This window comes from Rhamphochromis longiceps, linkage group LG11 (assembly GCF_057381845.1).
Source record: "Rhamphochromis longiceps isolate RC_006_pf linkage group LG11, R_longiceps_female_GT1.1, whole genome shotgun sequence".
In the NCBI taxonomy this organism is placed as follows: domain Eukaryota; kingdom Metazoa; phylum Chordata; class Actinopteri; order Cichliformes; family Cichlidae; genus Rhamphochromis; species Rhamphochromis longiceps.
The window spans coordinates 32,259,942-32,278,806 of record NC_140567.1 but is presented as its reverse complement, the minus strand read 5'-3'; the positions used below and the strand labels follow the sequence as shown (position 1 = coordinate 32,278,806).

The window sequence follows — 18,865 nt, the reverse complement described above, 5'->3', positions numbered from 1 at the left end:
CTTGTTATTTTCTTCTGAGCACTTACTTTATCGTTCAGATTAAAAGAACCCCAAAGATAATCTGTGTTCTGGGCTGGTTAATTTAGCCAGGCTACATGTAAATGAAAGATCATGAGGTCAGTACGTTGTCTGCTGTTGGATGAACACTGAAAGAGGAACAAACCAAATCATGCATTTCAGTCATGAACATATAAGTTCAAGCAATGGTTTCATGGCACTACATGCTTTTATAGAGTAATTCAGCACCATATAAATAATAATCATTAATGCAAACTCCTTGTGGTGCCAACTATGGCCGAAAAAATACAAACGTCACTCATTTTCCTACATGAAAATAGTCATGGAGTTAGTGTTGGAGTGATGGTGTTCCTTACTTCAAAAAATATAGAAATATTGCACACTTAGTAGAATAATTAAATTATAAATATAAACACAACAGCCACTTTATATACCTGTTAAACCACTCATTAAAACAATGACTGATTATCAGCCAATCCAATGGCAGCCACTCATTACATTTAGGCACATAGACAGGTCAAAACAACCTGCTGAAGTTCAAAATGTGAAAATATCCATTGATATTATAGGAAGGAAACAGTAACTCAAAAAAAATCAGTAATTATAACCAAGGTGTGTAGAAAAGTATTCCAAATCTTTGAATGCACAACATGTCAAGCAGCTGTTATGGCCGGTCTAGGGGTGGGGTGTTCAGAGTAAATGCTTAAGTGTATATTCGTCTTATAGTAGTCTAAGCAAAGCCCATTCCCTAGTCTGTTCACACGATGGGGTAGCTAGCGAGGTTGGTGATGCCGCAGACATTGCCACGGTTATGTGCCATCAAGATGTATCCCTTGTTGCCCCATTCCTCACCCCAGCTGTGAAGAAAAGACAAAAGATGGACTTGGAAATGACGGAGAAAATGAAATATCACCAGGAGTCAAACAGCATTTCAGCTTATCATTTTGACAGATGACATGAAAACAACAACCAACCAACACTTAATTTTAGTGGACATTTGAGCCACCTGATGCCATTCAGACAAGTGACATGTCCCACCTGTTCTTTACAATCCAGTACTTCTTCCCCTTGGTGTTTACTCCATAGCCTACTGCCAGTACGGCATGATTGACGTCATCTTTGTTACAGTTGGGATCGTAGTAAACACCTGGGTTCACAACAGAGAGAGAGAGAGAAAAAAAGAGTGAGCTGCATTAGTGAACAGTGCATAAACTATGTACCTCGCACACTTTTTAATGTTGAATATAACCAGAAAGTTGTTGATGTGTTATTATGTTTAATTGTTTTACTAGCTTATACAGACCATTATAACTAAATTTTACTGCTGCCTAATTTAAAGTTTATTGCTCAAAATGAAGGTGTGAACTCCATGTTTAGTTTATTTAATTCATATTTAATGAAGAAATCCTGACTAAACAGGCCCTTAAATTCTAGGATTTTATTCCACACACTTTCCTTCCCTTATATGAAGTAGGTGCAGGTAACAATTTCATTTGACCAGACATATGAGAAGTTCATATGTTCATATACCATGCTTGTAGAACTGGAAGCTGCTCTGTTGTGCATCGATGCCCACAGACACTGGACCAACTTTGTAGAGTGCAACAGCCAGCGCGCGCTCATTACCCACTGGGATCTCCTTGTAGCCTTTGCACTGGGCTGCCATGCCTGATGCATTGTAGCGGCAGGTCTGATCCTGCAGGCAAGACAAAGGAGGAGAAAATGCTAAAAGCGTTTGTTGCCGATTTTAAAAGTGTCAATTCTTGATATTTAAGATGCTACTTTTCATGTCCTTACCTCACAGTATAATCATATTTAGGTAGAATATCGAATTTTAATCCAATGGTTATTACTGATTAACCGACAATAAAAGAAAGTTAATAATTGCTGTATAAAATCAATAGTCAAAATACTTGCTATGCAAGGTTTTAGTACCTTGTGACTCTTCTGTCACATGTTATATCACATGATGTGTTTGGTGCAATTCCAACTAGCCAAACAATAGAGAGACGGCAGATTTTTATCATTACCGAGCAGATGTACTTCCTTCTCATATTACCAAATGACTAAAGAGGAAACTATGCTCACTCTGTGGGAGAGTTTCCACTTCATCATTTCTGCTGAATCACCTCCCTCTGGTAAGATGTTTGCAGCTACTTTACTGTCAAAATGAAATATTTTCTTCCTCGTTGCGTGTTGTTGGTGAAGCGTGTGAAGGGGACAAATGTGACACCCTCACAGCCAAGTGAGAACCTCTTCACCATCTATGCATCTGCAGCTAACAGCTGATTACTGGGTATTATTTATAACAACTAGGTTAAAAGACTTTTTATGCAAAGCTTCTTTGTAAGAGTGCGTTACCAGAACAACTTCGAGCTTATCTTAAGTACTGGAAGAGGTGGGGCAATCACTCATTTAAAAAACAACAAACACCAACTAAATTATACTTGTTTATTACTTTAAAAACCCCCGCTTGACTGCTTTGGACCATCTTGCTTTTATGTGTTCAAGCACCCAGTGATATTAAAATATAAGTGCTTAGTTTATAGAGGATGTGGCACTCACTACATGAAACAAACTGAAGTGAAAGGCTCAGATTAATAAGCTACTTCAAGTTTAGTTGTGTGTTTGGCAGAGTGGGTTGCTCACCTGTCCAACATATGGGTAGGCCGCTTCAGAGTCAATACCTCCATTTTCATTCACATACTGGAAGGCATTGGTCATGTAGCCTCCTCCACAGCCGTCGTTCTCTGTAACACAGTCCACCAGGTTCTGAGGACTGAGGTCAACGAGCTGCTAAAACCGTTTGTTGCCGATTTTAAAAGTGTCAATTCTTGATATTAAAGATTTTCAATTTCTACTGTGTGTCAGTACACTGACACACAGTGGCGCTAATGAATGAATACATGCTAGGTATTAAGTGAAATATTGGGTTATTATTAGTCAAAAGATTTAGGAATTGCTACTGGAGCTCATGGGCAGTAACTAATAAATACACACACACACAACACAAAATGCTTTTGCAGGTACCATGTATTTAACCAAAACCAAAGGAAAATAACAAGGAAAGAAAAGGGAAAACTTCAATAAGCACTCCAGCTGCAGCGGTGCAATTAATCAAACATACCCAATTGGGGTGTATAAAGACAATTAAATAATCCTATACCTTTTATCAAGCAATATAGATTCTCAAATCAACAAAAAAATGTTCCCCTATAAATAACACACATCAACATCAAAAACACTGATCCACTCTGAAAGGGAGAAAGTCCATGGATTTTATCTATGAATTTTATTTATGCAGTGTGCATTAGAGATATCCAAGCACTATTGTCCATAAACGGGGGAATGGTGTGTATGAATGTGGAAATCAGTGTGATTGGATAATCTTTGATAACTTCCTACCAGACCAGTGGAAGTGGAAGCTTCAATGCAGAACGACTTCTGCTCCTTGCCGTTCATTGGCTGGCCATCCTTTTTTAAGAAACCCAGACCAGACCAGAGTTGGTAGGAAACAGGAATAAATGTGCACATTGTAAGGAAATAAATACCCAGCTGTTCTGATAGGCATTATTGTTTAAGCAAACCATTTGCAGAGAGCCTGTTTTTTTCATCAAGATTTATCATATTAAAGAGAATCAAGTTAAACAGATTAAATCAACATCACAGCAAATGCTGTGTCTTCTCCTGTCTGTCCACCGGGAGGCAGACTGTGACCACATTGACAATGAAAGAAAGCCATTTCTGTTTGCTGATCGAAATTCTGTAACTGCTGTGAATTTGGGTTGTAAATAGAATCAGCTGCTGGGCAGTTTGTGGTGTTCAGTAATGTCGAAACAGTGTTCATGACACACAGTGAGAAATGGGCTTTTTTACAGGTCTGGACTGACACATCCAGCGCTAATGAATCACTGACACCGCCATCGTGTTTGGCTTTCACCCAGGAAACAGGGACTTGCTGTAATATAGATGAACGTTTATGTTGAATTTAAATGAAAAGGTTATTCTTGTTAACATGTGTTGGGTGTAACTAATGCTTCTGTGCCTGAAAAGGAACAGATCCCTTTCCCTGCATGTTATGAACAACCTCCCTGGAGGAGTGCATGATGTAATAAACTAGATTAATGCTTATAGCTCTGAAACACTTACATGTAAACATACATTTGGTTTTAAAGTGTGTCTCATTCCCTAATCAGACGAACATTTATTAGCTTATTATTTTCTTTTTTTGGCCTTCATTTTGAAATATCTGAGTCTTCACACCTCTAATGCTCCACGTCAGTCTGCTGCTTAGAGATGCAGATGCCCCAATTAAAAACTTTGTAAATCTTAAATCAGATCGCTGAATGTTGTTTGTGGCTTTGAGCTCTGCGATAACAGAAATTTGCCTGAACTGAAGAAAACATCAGAAACAGAATTCAGTCATCATAAAAGGAGCTCAGGATGAAGCAGCAGAGCTGTTACTATGCAGAGACTGCAACCAGTCTGCTGCATAATTCATGAACCAAAGGAACCAAAGCAAGAGCTAAAAAAAAAAAAAAAAAAAAATCCTGTTTATGGCTGTGTGTTCAAATACATCCGCCAGGGGGAGACAACGTAACACACAAGCCCTCAAAGAATGTATGTTTTACTAATTTATATTATCTGGCCTGTGAATGGCCTGTATTTGTATAGCGCTTTACTAGTTCCTAAGGACCCTAAAGCGCTTTACACATTCAGTCATCCAAACTGTTGAAATACATTCATACAAATATAGTCACCAATTCCACCAGATGAATGTTGTTTACATAAATGTTTTTTTTTAATTTGCTCTTAACAACCAATTACATCTAATAATGAAGGCCTTTGTTACCAAGTCAATTAACCATGAGAACAGCCTGTTACTTTTAGTGTTGATCTGAGCATTAAGTGGGACTGGTTACGTCTTTAAATGTTTAAATAAATGCTGCAAAGATTCAAGCTTTTTTCCAAGTTTTTCTGAATCTTTTTTTTGAGTTTACAGTAAAAAAAAAAAAAAAACTTCACAAATTGTGAAGTCAGTCTTTTCAATTTTACACAGGTGGTTGGATGTTACACTCTGGAAATGGAAGGAAGGTGAGTGTTATTAACCATGTGGTCCACGGACACGCTGCACCTCCACCTCCATGACAATTTTAAGCTGACATAGCAAAAAGCTGCAGCCACGCTGAGTCTCTATTTCAGCCCACACTGAAAGTTCGGACTTCAAAGTTTTTAAATTTTAATTACAGGCCAGTAAATCCAGAGTTATGATAATATATATAAGCCATGCTTTTTCTAAATACTGTCGTCACATTTTTGTGTGTGTGTTTTAAGCGTTTTCTAAGGACAGCGTGAAAACAGTAAAGAAAGGAAAAAAAGCCACCTCTTTCCTATCGGTAGAAAAATGTACCATGTGGACGAATTAAAAAAAAGTCAACATGTGGGATTTGGTTGTTTAGGAAGAGGGAAAAGTTTTGGGAGTGACAGTGACAGTAATGGCAGCGAGACAGAGCGAGTGAGAGAGAGAGCGAGAGAGAGAGTTTTTAGATGTGGGAGATTTGTGACGTGTGGAGTGTATACTTAGTGTGTTGTGTTGACTTGTGTAGCTGTTCTGTTGTGTAGTCGTTTTGTTTTGTGTGTCAGTGAGGGCACTAATGAATGTCACAAAGGCACATTTGAAAGGTAAACACTGTCACTAAGTAGAAAACCAGCGGAGTGATACACCTCCTGTTGTCAGGCCTGCAGGTTTATCCCTGTGCCGTTCTCCTCTGTCTTTTGGTGGACAAACTTTTTTTTTTACTGGCACACATCATTTGTGGGGCATCTTATTGCGAAACCTGATTGTTCTCTCATTTTAGTTTTAGTAATATTTTTAAATGGTTGTAGAAAATGAAAAAACAAAACAAACAGCAGGTGTATTGTCTGCATTTTTAGATAAATAGTTGTATATGTTTAGAAAATGTACATTTTATATTTGCATTTCAAGTTATAAAAATTTACTCAAAATGTCTGGTTTTTTTTTACAGTAAAAAATACTACTAGGATTTTAAGTTCTTTGTGTGATTTCAGATCAGTAATAGTACTATTAATAGTAATTGTAGTACAAATGCAGTATGTCAGTGAAAAAAACAACAAAATTCAGTTGAGCTGAAAAGAATGATACCAAACAAGGCAAGGGGAAAAAAATAAAATGAAACAAACGTAAACTCAAAAGGAGTCAAAAATGGCCAGTTGTATTTCAGGCCTCAGTGGGTTAATCCAACAAATGATGAAAAATTAGGTTTAAATTTTTGTTCATGACAGTGCATTTCTGACATTTTGTGTAATTTAAGCATCTAACAATGTGATTGTTTTCTAACAAAAAACAGTGTGAAACTTAAATTAGACTTGTGTTTGTAAATGAACCGCCCCATGTTGTGTAGCTTTCTGGATTGGGCTACATATTATTTAATATACAGGCTATACAGTACATAACATCAAAACTCACATGTTTTATGTAACTAAAGTGTGTAATTATGTGGGCTACAGACAATAATTAAGTTATAGACTATATTTATACGAAAAACGTGTATACTTAGTGCATTTGAATCATTTTAACCATATGTAACCACCTGCATATGTGGGGGGTTGATTTCTTTGCCACCCTAAGAAAATTTCTCTAGATCCGCCCCTGCTCACGGGCACACGGGGAATAAACTCAAAAAGCACAGCTTTATTGCTGGAAAACAGATCACAAATAATACAATATTAAACTGGGAAAATCTAAATGTAAGGTACACCAGGAAACACAAGGAGAACCACACACAGCATATAAGAGATCTCAACACTAACACAGAGAAACACAGGGCTTAAATACACTGGGAAATAACGAGGGGAATGAGACACAGAAGGGGAGCACAGCTGAGAGAAATTGGACATAACCAGACCCAAAGGAAGCGAAACTCAGTACATTCACGTAGGACACAGACCTTCAAAGTAAAACAGGAAATGTAACAGACACAGACTTGACTAGGGGAGACAGCACTAAGAAACACAGAAAACAACAACAAGGAGACATGGAGGGCAGCTACTAAATACTTAGAAAACTAAAGAGAATACAAGAAAGCCAAACTAAGACACTAGACTAAAGAATAAACTGGGGCAACAAAGAGAAGTAAGATAAAAATACAAAAATTTAGAGACACAAGAAACTCAAAACACTGGGTCACCGACCCAGCACCGTGACAAACAGGGGAACTGTTGTGTCCCTCCCACCTGTTCTTTTCAAAATGTTTAGTGTAGCTGAAATACTGTTCAATCCCACTGTTGTAAGTAGAAATTAATAAGATCCATACAAAAAGCTTTAAACTGGAAAGGCTGTGGGAAATATCTGACTGAGTCTAACTTTCCCCAGCTTGACTCGACCCACCATGCTTTATTGTGCCATTCTTGTCCATGTGTTAGACTTACTACAGTCCAGCTCTGAGGTCTTTACACTGCCTGCCTGTCCGTCAGAGGATAGACTTTAAAGTTCTGATGCTGGTCTATAAAGCTCTGAATGGTTTAGTACCAAAATACATCAGTGACCTCCTGACCCACTATGAACCTTCCGGATCCCTCAGGTCATCTGGATCGTTTTTTTTTTTATCAGTTCCCAGAGTCAGAACCAGCCACGGAGAAGCTGCATTCAGCTTTTATGCTCCATATATGTGGAACAAACTCCCAGAAAGCCTCAGATCAGCTGAAATTTGCTTAGTTTACTTAAATCCAGGTTGAAGACTCACCTATTCTCAGCTGCATTTGAGTAAAACACCAAATCCACACTTTTAAGCTTAAATTTCAAAGCTTACATTTTAACTACTGATTTCATCTGCTGTTCTGATTTTATCTACTGTTTTTTTTAAATCAATTTTAAATCATGCTTTTTATTCGTTTTTGTTTTTTAATGTCTCTGTAAACCACTTTGAATCACCTTGTGGTTGAATTGTGCTATATAAATAAACTTGCCTTGCTAATGAATGTGGCTAACCAACCAAAGGCTTTAAAAAAAGATATACAAAACTTTAAACGTCAATCATGGTGGGACATTTTGTATCAACAACTAAAGAAAATCCCTTTGAATACCTCATGTGAAAATTGTTTGTTGTGATGTTGCACTAAAAAAATTAAAAATGACTCATTTGTAACCCAACACTGCAGTCTGTTGACTTTATTCTGACCTTGTTCAAGGTGTTAGCAGGAAAGATATGTGGGTTTTAAGGACCAACTCCAGCACCAGTAGCTGCTCTGAAATCTGATTTATTTTTTATTTGATCCAAAAACAAGAAAACACCCTCACGAAACCAACTCTTCTTTTTAAACGTCCTTTTTGTTTAACAAAAATGCTGTATAACATGCACAATTCAGTACCTGATCAGTTAAAACCCTCAACCTCCCAGGCATATTTACATAAATACATATCCCCCCCTTTGTCAGGTCTGTGATGGCAGACTGTGTGGAGAGTGGACAGAGTGTGGACCCAAATGCAGACTAAAGACACGGTACTGGACTGCAGTCAAAAATGAAAGTGAGCTTTTTATTTTTGACTGCACAAAATACAACCAAAGCAAAAGGGAGACTAAGATTAAACCAACGAAAACTAAACACAAGGTACCTGGAACAAGGAAACCTGAGACCTGAAACATGACGGATGATGAACATGACAAGGATCTGACGAGGGACAAAGGGAGACTCACATAATAAAGATACACAAAGGCAAACGAGAGGGAACAAAAGGGAACTAACTCAAAGTAATTAAGAACCAGAAATCTAAATGATTAAACCGGGAAACTAAATAATACCAGAAAAGGACTAAGAAACATAAATCGCTACCATCGTAAGAAAACAAGGCCAGAAGTCCAAAAACATAAATGCTCAGTAACAGACCTATCACCATAACATCTATAAATTTACATATTATAATTCCGTGTCCATTATTTTGTGAATAAGGAACCAGATTTTCGGACAATGTTTTATTTTTATATTGAGTCAGGTTACATAATATCAGTATCAACAACAAAGCAGCAGTCAAAAAATATACAATTGTCAAGCGCTAAACATCCGGTAAAGTCACAGCTTTTTACAATAGATATAAACATATTTTTAATGAAACCTTGTAGCCTTGGACAGACGTCTGTACTTCTGGTTACCCCTGATTTAGTAGTTAATAATAGCCACAGTGTTGGAGTGTAATGGAATACATGTACCGCCGTTACGTATTTAAAATACAAAATACGAGTAACTGTATTCCGTTACAATTACCGTTTAAAAAGGTAGTATTCAGAATACAGTTACTTTGTTGAAATGAATGGATTACACTGCGGTATTTTTCTGTTTCATATGTTAGGCTATGCCATCTCTATTTTTGGGAATTCCACGCCGGTGGAATGTGTCTGTGAGCGCGAGGAGGGAGAAAAAGAGGTGAAAAGTACGAGATTCACCGACCAGAAACGGGAGCTGGAAGCATCTAAATATAATAATAACCATTGCAGCCAAAAAGAATGCCTGAGGAGCCCATTTGTAAGTACGCTATTAAGACTCGACTGTACACTGTGTTTGTGTTTTCCTCCGAAACAGTAAGTTCCATTGGAGCAGCCTTTCAACGCCTCTCTCTGTCTCTCGCTAGCAAAGTTGACCCAGACAACAAAGTAAAGCTAGTTTTCAGCTATGAGCCGACACGGAACCCACCGTATTAGCCAGAGGACCCTTTTTTACGGTTCGGAGCCACAGAGCTGTTTTATATACGCGCAGAATTGTTTTCTATACGACATACATGTCCATCCTACTGATACTCATTTTATATTAAAATGTAAAAATCCTGTTGGTTTTGGTATGGTGAATAACCTTCAGTAATAGTAATAAATCACTAGCAATAGTACATTCATGTAGTTGTAAAAAGCATGATAATATATTAAGTAATCCAAAGTATTCAAAATACGTTACTCTCATTGAGTAACGTAAAAGAATACGTTACAAAATACATTTTCATGTATTCTGTAATTCGTAGTGGAATACATTTTAAAAGTAACCTTCCCAACACTGGATAACCACAGTAAACATTGGGGATAAATATTTCTCACTAACTTATAAAAATGAAATCTTTTAATGAAATTGCTGAATCTTGACTTTTAAGGAGACTTTTTCGGAAAGCAGCTTGAGCTTTGAGAAGAGGGTCAGAAGAAAAAAAACATACAAAAAAGACTCTTAAACAAGCACTCACACACAGAGATAGAAACATTAGCATTTCCACAATGTCACAAGCCAAAGAAAATATAATGCTTCCTCCTCAAGATATCATTTCTCAAGAGAAGTACCAAAAGGCATTAGTTTGAAGCTGTAGTTTTTGAAGATAAAAAAAACTACAGCTTCGAGGTGATCATATAAAAAAGGGTCATCATATATGAATTTTTTATTTTTTTTTTGCAAGAATTTAATTTCAGTGCACACTGTAGTTACATGACGGGGTAGCAGGGATACAAAGCGATGCCACACTGGTTGCCTGTGTTGCGTGCCATCCGGATGTATCCCTGATCTCCGAAGGTTGTTCCCCAGCTGGAGAGTAAAAAAAAAAAAAAAAAAATCATTATGAAATAATAGCTCATCGGTGAAATTGAACTGTTTTTAAAACTCCACATGTCATTCAGCAGCTGGTTGCTTTGTTTTAATCTATGAATAAACATTAACAAAGCTGTCTTTCTTCTTCTTCTTCTTCTTCTTTACATTTAACTAGGTGCAGTGCATGGTTAATTATTAATATGGATAGGAAACTTATATACATGGGTATGTTCAAACTTTTGATTGGCTGTATTCTTTTGAAGTCTTGATGTTTCCATGGAATAACTAATGTTTGATTAAACTTTAATTTAATGATGGAGGCCAACTGGTATATCGCAGCCCAACAGTCTGGAGAGTTATTGCTTAAGTTTAAAAATATATATAATTTAAAGAAATCCACTTTAGTCCTGTCAGCAAAAACTGAAAGTCTGAACAGAATGTAACAATCAGTCTTTGCATGTTAATGATATGTACTTTCCTAAAAAGCGCTGACTTCTCTCTTTCATTTCCTGTTTGTCTTGTAGAGTCCTCCCAGAATGCACCACATAAGTGAACAGATAGTGGAAGACAATAGAAGCCCTGTCTATAAAATCACTTTGTATATATAACCCAGATTCCAAAGAAATCAGTGGAGTGAAAATGTCTCACCTGTTCTTTACGAGCCAGTAGTCTTGTCCATTCAGAGTACCGTAGCCCACTGCCAACACACCGTGATTCACCTCTTGTGTGCATGATGGGTCATTATACACTCCTGAAATGATAAGAAGAATTACCAATCTCATTGTAACATTCCAAAAAGCTAAAAACAATAATTTCCAAGAAAGTTTTATTAATTCAAGCTTTTCTCGAAACATCTTCATTCCTCCAAACTTCTCAAAACTATTTTTCCATATTAATAGACAAGAGTACACTTGACACCTGACGAAGTGTATCTTACCACTTCTATAGAAACTAAATCTGGGCCGCCTAGCATCAATTGCCACTGAAATGGGTCCAATGGTAGCAAGACCCTGCTTCAGAGCGTTCTCGTCCCCTTCAGGCAGAAACTGGTAACTGGAGCAGTTGGCAGCACGGGTTGCTGGGTTGTAGTGGCACTGATCATCCTGAAGTTAAAGGACAAAATGTTAAAGGATCTGATGCAGTCAGGAAAAAAAATTAAAAAATAAAAATCTTAAATTATTCTTGTTTATTAAAAACATACAAGGCAGGCCTTAGACAGAACTGAACAAACTGGGAGATGGGACCTCATACCACTAGAAGTGACACCAACCATCAGAGCAGTCCTTGAGCTTGCTCTACTTGCCCATTCTAATGTGACATTTTACATATGAATGATACTTTGGCAAAGTTGTGGATTATTTTGGATTATGAGCTGCAGTTTTTTTTTTTTAAACCACCCCTTTAGTCACCAGACACTGGAAAACAGGCTCTCCCTTGACTGAACTGCACCTCACTCATAAAAGAGAAAGTCAGTGGTTTCATAATTTGTACTTCAGGACAAAACTAAACCTAAAGATTTTTTCAAAATACACACATATTGTCATGTCCATATTGAATATTTTTGGTCACTATGCTTATAGAATATTTAACATCAAAAAGTTGCTTTTTCAAATATCTTTTTCTAAAATTAAAAACATCGCCACCCCCGTGAGGCTGGAACAGTCTGCTGAATCGTCTCAGAACTGGCCTCCTCCACACAAACAACAGCGAACTACATAAAGCCTGGAGGACAAACATGTTGTCCGCTCCGATTAATTTATTGTTGCTCCAAAGAGACGTTAACAGCTGACCACAGTGTGAGTGTTGCTGTCTACAGCCTGAAGGATCAGACTCAACTTCTTGCTGGTTTTTATACACCCACCTAGGTGTCTCATACAGGGTTTTGTAAAGCTTGTGTTAGAGTCCTGTGTTTATTATTTTTTTTGCAAAACTTTGTTCACATTGTATGAACAACAAAAATAAAACAGAATATGATGACTGAAAATCATTTAAACACAATATTTAAATTGAAAATTGAAAATTAGACAAAGACAAAATAAACTAACATTATATAAACATATTAAAAAATAGTAACATTCCTTAGATTAAATAAAAAATAAAGTAGCTTTGCTCCTGTCTACTCAATTTTTACTGTAAATAATGGAGTCAGATGTTTTGGTTTTACCTTATGAACATTCACCTATCACTAATATTATAGCTGAAAACATCAGTTAAGTACGTAGGTATGTTCTTTTAGCACAAAAGTGTGCTTATAGGGCCACAAAAAGGTTGTGTGTTTACTTACACGTCCTGTATATGGGTATGAAGCATCAGAGTCGATTCCGTGGTTGTCGATGACATACTGGAAAGCTCGGGTCATGAAGCCTCCGTTGCAGCCGTGGTTGCCATATTTGCCGGAACAATCCACCAGGTTTTGAGGACTGAGATCCACCAGCTTTCCTGTACTCTTGGCTAACTGGCCTTCCAGGGCCCCTGCAGCACTGAAGGCCCAGCAAGACCCACAAGCACCCTAAGATAAAAAAAACAAACCCATAGGATCTAAAATACAAATATGCTTATATTCTCAGTATTCCTCTAAATGTCCATCTTAATAGCACTGATGCACTTTTTTACAATACCAACTACAAAAAAAAAGTCCTGCAGTGATTTGCAAATCCCATAAATGTTGAAACTGAGACACTTTACAATTTCATGACAAATATGAATTCGATTTTGAATTTCATGGCAGCAAAAGATGTCTCAAAAATGTTGGGATGGAGGCAACGAAAATTTTGAAAATAATTAGACTAACTAGCAAAAGGTATTTTACACAGCATCCCAACACCCTTGGAATTATGGTTGTAAAACTTTGACCCCAAATTACACATCTGACTGCACTTGTAGCTGTGACAAAATAAACAAGCTGAAACACACTGGTCTGGCAACAAAGGTGTTCTTTATATTAGTTCTGTTGCTTGAGTTTTCCTTTCTGGTCTCTTTCCACACTTCTTAGAAATCCATAAAGAAATCCATCTTGATTTTGATTTAATATATACAATTCATTGATATAATAATAAATAAAGACAGAGTGAAAAATCCCCCTTCAACAATGTTCCTGTAGCTTGTCACTACATCAGACAGAAATAGAATAAATTCCTTGTGCATCATTTCACACATTTCTGTGTTTGGCAGCTCAACAGGCGTTTGTAGAGGTGTTGGTGAAGCAAGGGTCCAGCAGGGTGTAGGAGGTTAAAGAACTCAAGTGATTAAATGAGAATGTTTTTTGGTCAGTTACATTTACCCTGTTGCACAGAACAGAAGCAATGCCAAAATCAATATGTGTGTGTCTCTGGTTAAATGATATTCATCTGCACAACACAAGTTAATAATAAATTGGGCATCAAAATCTGTTTCTTTCTTTTAAAATTATTATTTTTATCTTTATGATTTTTCCCCTTAGACTCCACGCAAAGCAATTTCAGCACAGAAAGTCATATGGATTTAAAATACCCTAAAGTAATGCATATTTTAGCACTAAACATTTCTAGAGACAAATAAAGTGAAGCTTTGGAATGGACTATTTACATACAGAAAGAAAAGGCAGAACATTAAGACATATATTTCCTTATTTCACCTTAATTTTTGTATATTAATCATCCAAAAACTAAGATAACGAGACAGTTTTGAAAGTATCTAGGTTAAAAAAAAAACCCTGTAAGACCGTGCTACCCACCTTCTTTGCACCAAGACAAATGGATGTGACCAAATAATTGCTAAACTAGCAACTGTGGTAATGACATCCTGTGTAAACATGAACCTTTTCAAAGAATAAGGAACAGGATGAATGGGGGATATGTTGACACTACTGCCTGTGTGGCTATGAGACATCAAATGTTTTTGCTCTTCTCAGCAGCACTAATACATATACATTGATTTAAATGCCCTCTTCTTTTTTTTTTTTTTTACCTGCATCTTGACTTTGGTGACACAACCCTTCTCTCTCCAGTCCATGGTGTCTGGTATGCCAGAACCTGATGCCCCTGCAAAGGGAGACGGCGCCCTCTGGATGTCAGTGGGAGGAGTGAGACTGGCAAAAAACTGCATGATCTCTTCTTCTGTCTATGAGAAAGAAAATGGCAATGATGAAATAAGAAACAAAAGCCAGTCACAGCTGGCAGACAGTTATCAAAGTTTTCAACTTCAATGTGCTTTATAAACTTTCTAAAAGCTTTAATTTTTCATATAAATCTCCCCTATGCAATATTTATATGTTATAATCTCCCTGACTTCATTAGAGCCATTTTAATGTTTAATTTCATAATCAAACTTTGCATCTAATCCAACTACTAACCAAGCTGCAGGCAACTGGAGCTGTAAAAACATTGTGGTGCATCAAGTGCCGCTCCAAGCACTAACAGGATGTGTCAACAGGAAGACCAAACATGTTGCAAGACAACAAAAGGCCATGGTGGCTGTCTTTTTGATTTAAGCTACACTGTAAGAACAAGTCCTAATATAAAAGTATTTTACTTGTATTTTACAGTTTCGTTCTGTTCTTCTAGAATATCATTAAATTTACATAAAAAGACTGTGATTTCACATTTCAAATGTAAATTAACGTAAAATCACTGTAATGTAATAAAACAGAACTTTCTTGTTTTTTGTCTGTACAATCTAAATATGATTGTTAAAATACATTCACAAATGTATCATGATTGCACAGATATTTGTCCGTTATTTGAAGGATTGAACTGTTGAATTCAAATGTAATGCTATGGCAAAATATATAACATGATTCCTATAAACGTTGTTTACATAAAATAATTATTACTATTATTGCTACTTAGGGCCATCGTGGCTCAAGCGTTGGCAGTTCGCCTTGTAATCACAAGGTTGCTGGTTCAAGCCCCGGCTCGGACACTCTTGGTCATTGTGTCCTTGGTCAAGACTCTTCACCTACTGGTGATGGCCAGATGGTGCGATATGGCAGCCTCGCCTCTCTCAGTCTGTCCCAGGGTATGCAATCCATTATTATTTAAACCAACTGTTAACAGTATGTTTCTGTACATTTAAGTATTATTATTCATATTGCCACATTCATTGACCTTGTTTATAGGTAATTTCATTGTTTGATCACATTAAAATGTTCCTAATTTAATGTTTAAAAGCACTTGAGAAAGGCAAAATCCCATGTAAAATTAGGGCAACAAACTGTATTATCATTACTGAAAATAACTGTATTTTTATGAGAAAGTTATTTTCTGTTATTGTATGTTATTACTTTGGCGCCCCAGCTGCAGGAATATTACTGTTTTTCTAGGATTTTTTTTTTTTTTTAACAGTGTAGACTTTTCACCTCAAGAATAATTTTCCAGAGCTCCATCTCACCAGACTTAATTTTTGGGTCATAAAGCTCGAGATATTTCTTGATGTAAACTTCTAGTTTCTCATTCATTAGCTTAAACATGAGAGAAGGCAACAAGGGAAGAAAGGGTGCTTCTACAGAAGCTAAAAATGTGAGCTGCAGAAGTGTAGATGTAAACGCAGGAAGTGAAAAAAAGTATTTTGAGGGGCAGGTGGAAACTGATCATATAACTGTGGCATGAGGTTTTGAGCCAGCATCACTGTGGAGGTTTTATGTGGAAAATGATGGTCAAGTGTTTTGACATAACTCTGTTGGGCCTGAACACAAAGACTTTTGAGCCACTTGTAGCCTCAGTTTTCTGCCAGTAATCTATCATCCATCACACACCCAGCTACTCTTCAATACGGATCAGCTTTGATCCTGTTGACCTTTTCAACATCATTAATACAATCACCATTATTGAATAAAAAATATCATAAGTCAAAAACATTAATGAAGCAAGAGAGTGTCTCACCAGGTCTCCCATGTGATTCATGCCCAGTTCATAGGTGTGAAGTCCCATTGAGGCCTCCAGGTTGTGCACGGTAATCATCTTCAGGTTATTCTCCCACAGCTCCCGGCGGTGAGCATTCTCCACCTCACATAAAGAAAGAGCAGATGAGGTGAAAATGCCATATAAGTTAATTATAAGCCTTGTGCAGAGTTTGTCCATACAAATATAACACTTTAAAAAAATATTTATTACTACTTTTTGTCACATACATCATTTTTGTAGCTCTTCCCATGTGTCTTCTTCCACAGCTCCCAGTGTGCGTCCAGTGTGGATTCAAACATGGCTGCTGCCCCGGCACACAGGGAGATGAGCAGCAACAGCAGGCCTGCAAACACACAAACATAGACGATGACACGAGAAGACAGGATGTCACCTGACCTTTGATGAGACTGATGCTCACTAACACACTGAGAAAACAACCTGCCTGGCAAAGAGCTCAAGTTTCCAGTCAGAAACAGACCTTAGTTTCATAAAAACCACACATAGAGACTCTGGCACGACACAGGCCAAAATATTTTCAGAGTTGTGTTACATGTTGACAAAAAGAAAACAACAAAAAGATGGAAATCAAAACAAAGAATAGGCGTTTAGTGAAATATGAGCACAACTGAACTTGTTTATGAGAGCCCCTGATATTTAATTCTTCTTATTAAAATCCAACATTTACTCTAAAAGGTTAACAGAAGCCACAACTATTTTCCTAGATTCATACATGGTAATTTTTCCCAAATTAAAAGGCCTTTTTTTCACAATTTCACTGTCTTGATCTGCTTCTCAGTCAGAACGCGGAAAAACATGATTGTAAATATTGGTTTACGTCACTTGTTATCAGAAGGGCTGGCAACAAGCTGAAAAAGGCATACAAGAATCAACAAACAGGCCTCAAAATACAAAAAGGGAGAGTGTTTGCTCAGTTTTCTTACAATGACTAAGAGCAAATATACAAAACTAAAGACAGTGAAGTGATTCCACTGAACACTTCTGTTTGAACTGAGTGTTCAAGCATGTTACCAGATTATAATTGGTGCTGATGTTGTCTCCAGGGGTTTTATACTGAGGTGGCTCATTGGCCTTATCTACATAGCAAAAGTCACTTTTTAAAAAACAGCTTTTTGCACTGACCACTGTGTCTTTAGTCTCTGAGTGTTAAGAGAAGTCTCAAGTATAACTTCCACATATTTAAGGCTGTGCAAAATTTTCAAAATGACGCCACAGTCACAAGGCCTGAAGTGAAACTTATGAACAAGCAAGAAGTACATCCATGAATATGAAGCTCCACCTGGTACAGTTCCCAGCTGGGGAAAGGACCCTCTTCAAACAACACACACAATACCCTCAGTGTAGAACCTAAATGTAATATGATATATATAATATTTTTTAACCAGAATTTATAACTCATCAGGCTTCTCATACTAATGTATGCGATTTAAGTAAGCCATCTATTCAATTTTTACTTGGACTTTTACCCCAAAAGCACTTTGACTGGCTCTTTTTTCCGCTTCGCTTTGTTGTCAGTTTCATAAATACAAATACAAAAACGAAGAATTCCGGTTTTATATTACTTTCAAATTGTTTTACTAAACAAATGCTACAGCGTAGTTGTACAGCACAGCCTTCCTGTCAATGGTGTAATTACATAAGGATATACTAAAAATACACCGAGTGTGTTTGGACGATTTCTTTTTCTGCAATTATTTAACATTATAGAAACACTTTACTTCACTGTGATGACATTATAACAAGGTTACAATGTATTTCTATCGTTGAACACACCTGCGGCCTGAACAAAGAAAAGTCTTTGAAAGCTACATAAACGAAAGTAAACTAAATTATGAAGCTTTTTATGGGGCGATGTCCGCCTTTTTGTTTTACCAGCGATTAATATTTCTACTAAAGCTGTTAAAGTATTACTGGAAAGTGTTTCACTTGCCTTGATTAGTCGGACTCATCTTTGCTGCGCGGAAATTCAGTCTGACTGCGTTTCCTTGTTGCTATTATTTAAGAACGAAGTGTCACATGTTCTCTCGCAGTTCTTCCTCTTTCGAAAGTAAAAGCTACACCGTTTTCCTCACAGTGCAGGAAAGGAATAGTTGAACGCAAAAGACATAAAACAGAAGGTAAACAAAAACCACTTATTCAGAGGTTTTCCCAAAAACTTGAACCACACAATTGCACATTTTCGGAAAGTATGACAAGTACACACACTCAGCATTTTATGCACATTAAAAGTGTCTTACTTCCCACATTTAGCATTTTCATTACACTTTATGAGCAATCAAGTTTTTTAGTTTTAATTTATTAAGTTATTTATCTTTAGTTCAGTGTAGTTGGGTTTATTTCCAGATTGGGGTTTCCTCGTTATTATTTTATGTTTTAGT

The 18,865-nt window shown here is 36.9% G+C and overlaps 1 protein-coding gene across 2 annotated transcripts; it reads right to left on the bottom strand.

The window, feature by feature from the left end:
- Positions 1-762: 762 nt before the first annotated feature.
- On the bottom strand, positions 763-18,553 carry LOC146659588 (cathepsin K-like). 2 transcript variants are annotated; one of them, XM_085423684.1, is made up of 9 exons: positions 18,418-18,553; positions 16,697-16,812; positions 16,449-16,571; positions 14,536-14,688; positions 13,022-13,099; positions 2,668-2,814; positions 1,549-1,714; positions 1,057-1,165; positions 763-875 (listed from the first exon to the last, which is right to left on the bottom strand). In XM_085423684.1, exons 1-9 carry the CDS (start codon positions 18,434-18,436, stop codon positions 776-778), a joined length of 1,011 nt encoding a protein of 336 aa, XP_085279810.1. In that variant the 5' UTR covers positions 18,437-18,553; the 3' UTR covers positions 763-775. The 2 variants fall into 2 exon arrangements, with proteins under 2 accessions (XP_085279810.1, XP_085279809.1); XM_085423683.1 differs by lacking the exons at positions 763-875; positions 1,057-1,165; positions 1,549-1,714; positions 2,668-2,814 and adding exons at positions 9,561-10,587; positions 11,239-11,341; positions 11,528-11,693 and having other exon boundaries at positions 12,875-13,099.
- Positions 18,554-18,865: the final 312 nt, after the last annotated feature.

What these genes read in the sequence shown, in the direction of transcription:
- LOC146659588 (XM_085423684.1), bottom strand. An exon ending in CCAAGAGTACAGGAAAGCTG is followed by an intron (nt 2,815 to 13,021) that starts GTGGATCTCAGT and finishes AAACGGTTTTAG; the next exon opens with CAGCTCGTTGACCTCAGTCC. An exon ending in TACTGGATTGTAAAGAACAG is followed by an intron (nt 876 to 1,056) that starts GTGGGACATGTC and finishes TTTTCTTCACAG; the next exon opens with CTGGGGTGAGGAATGGGGCA.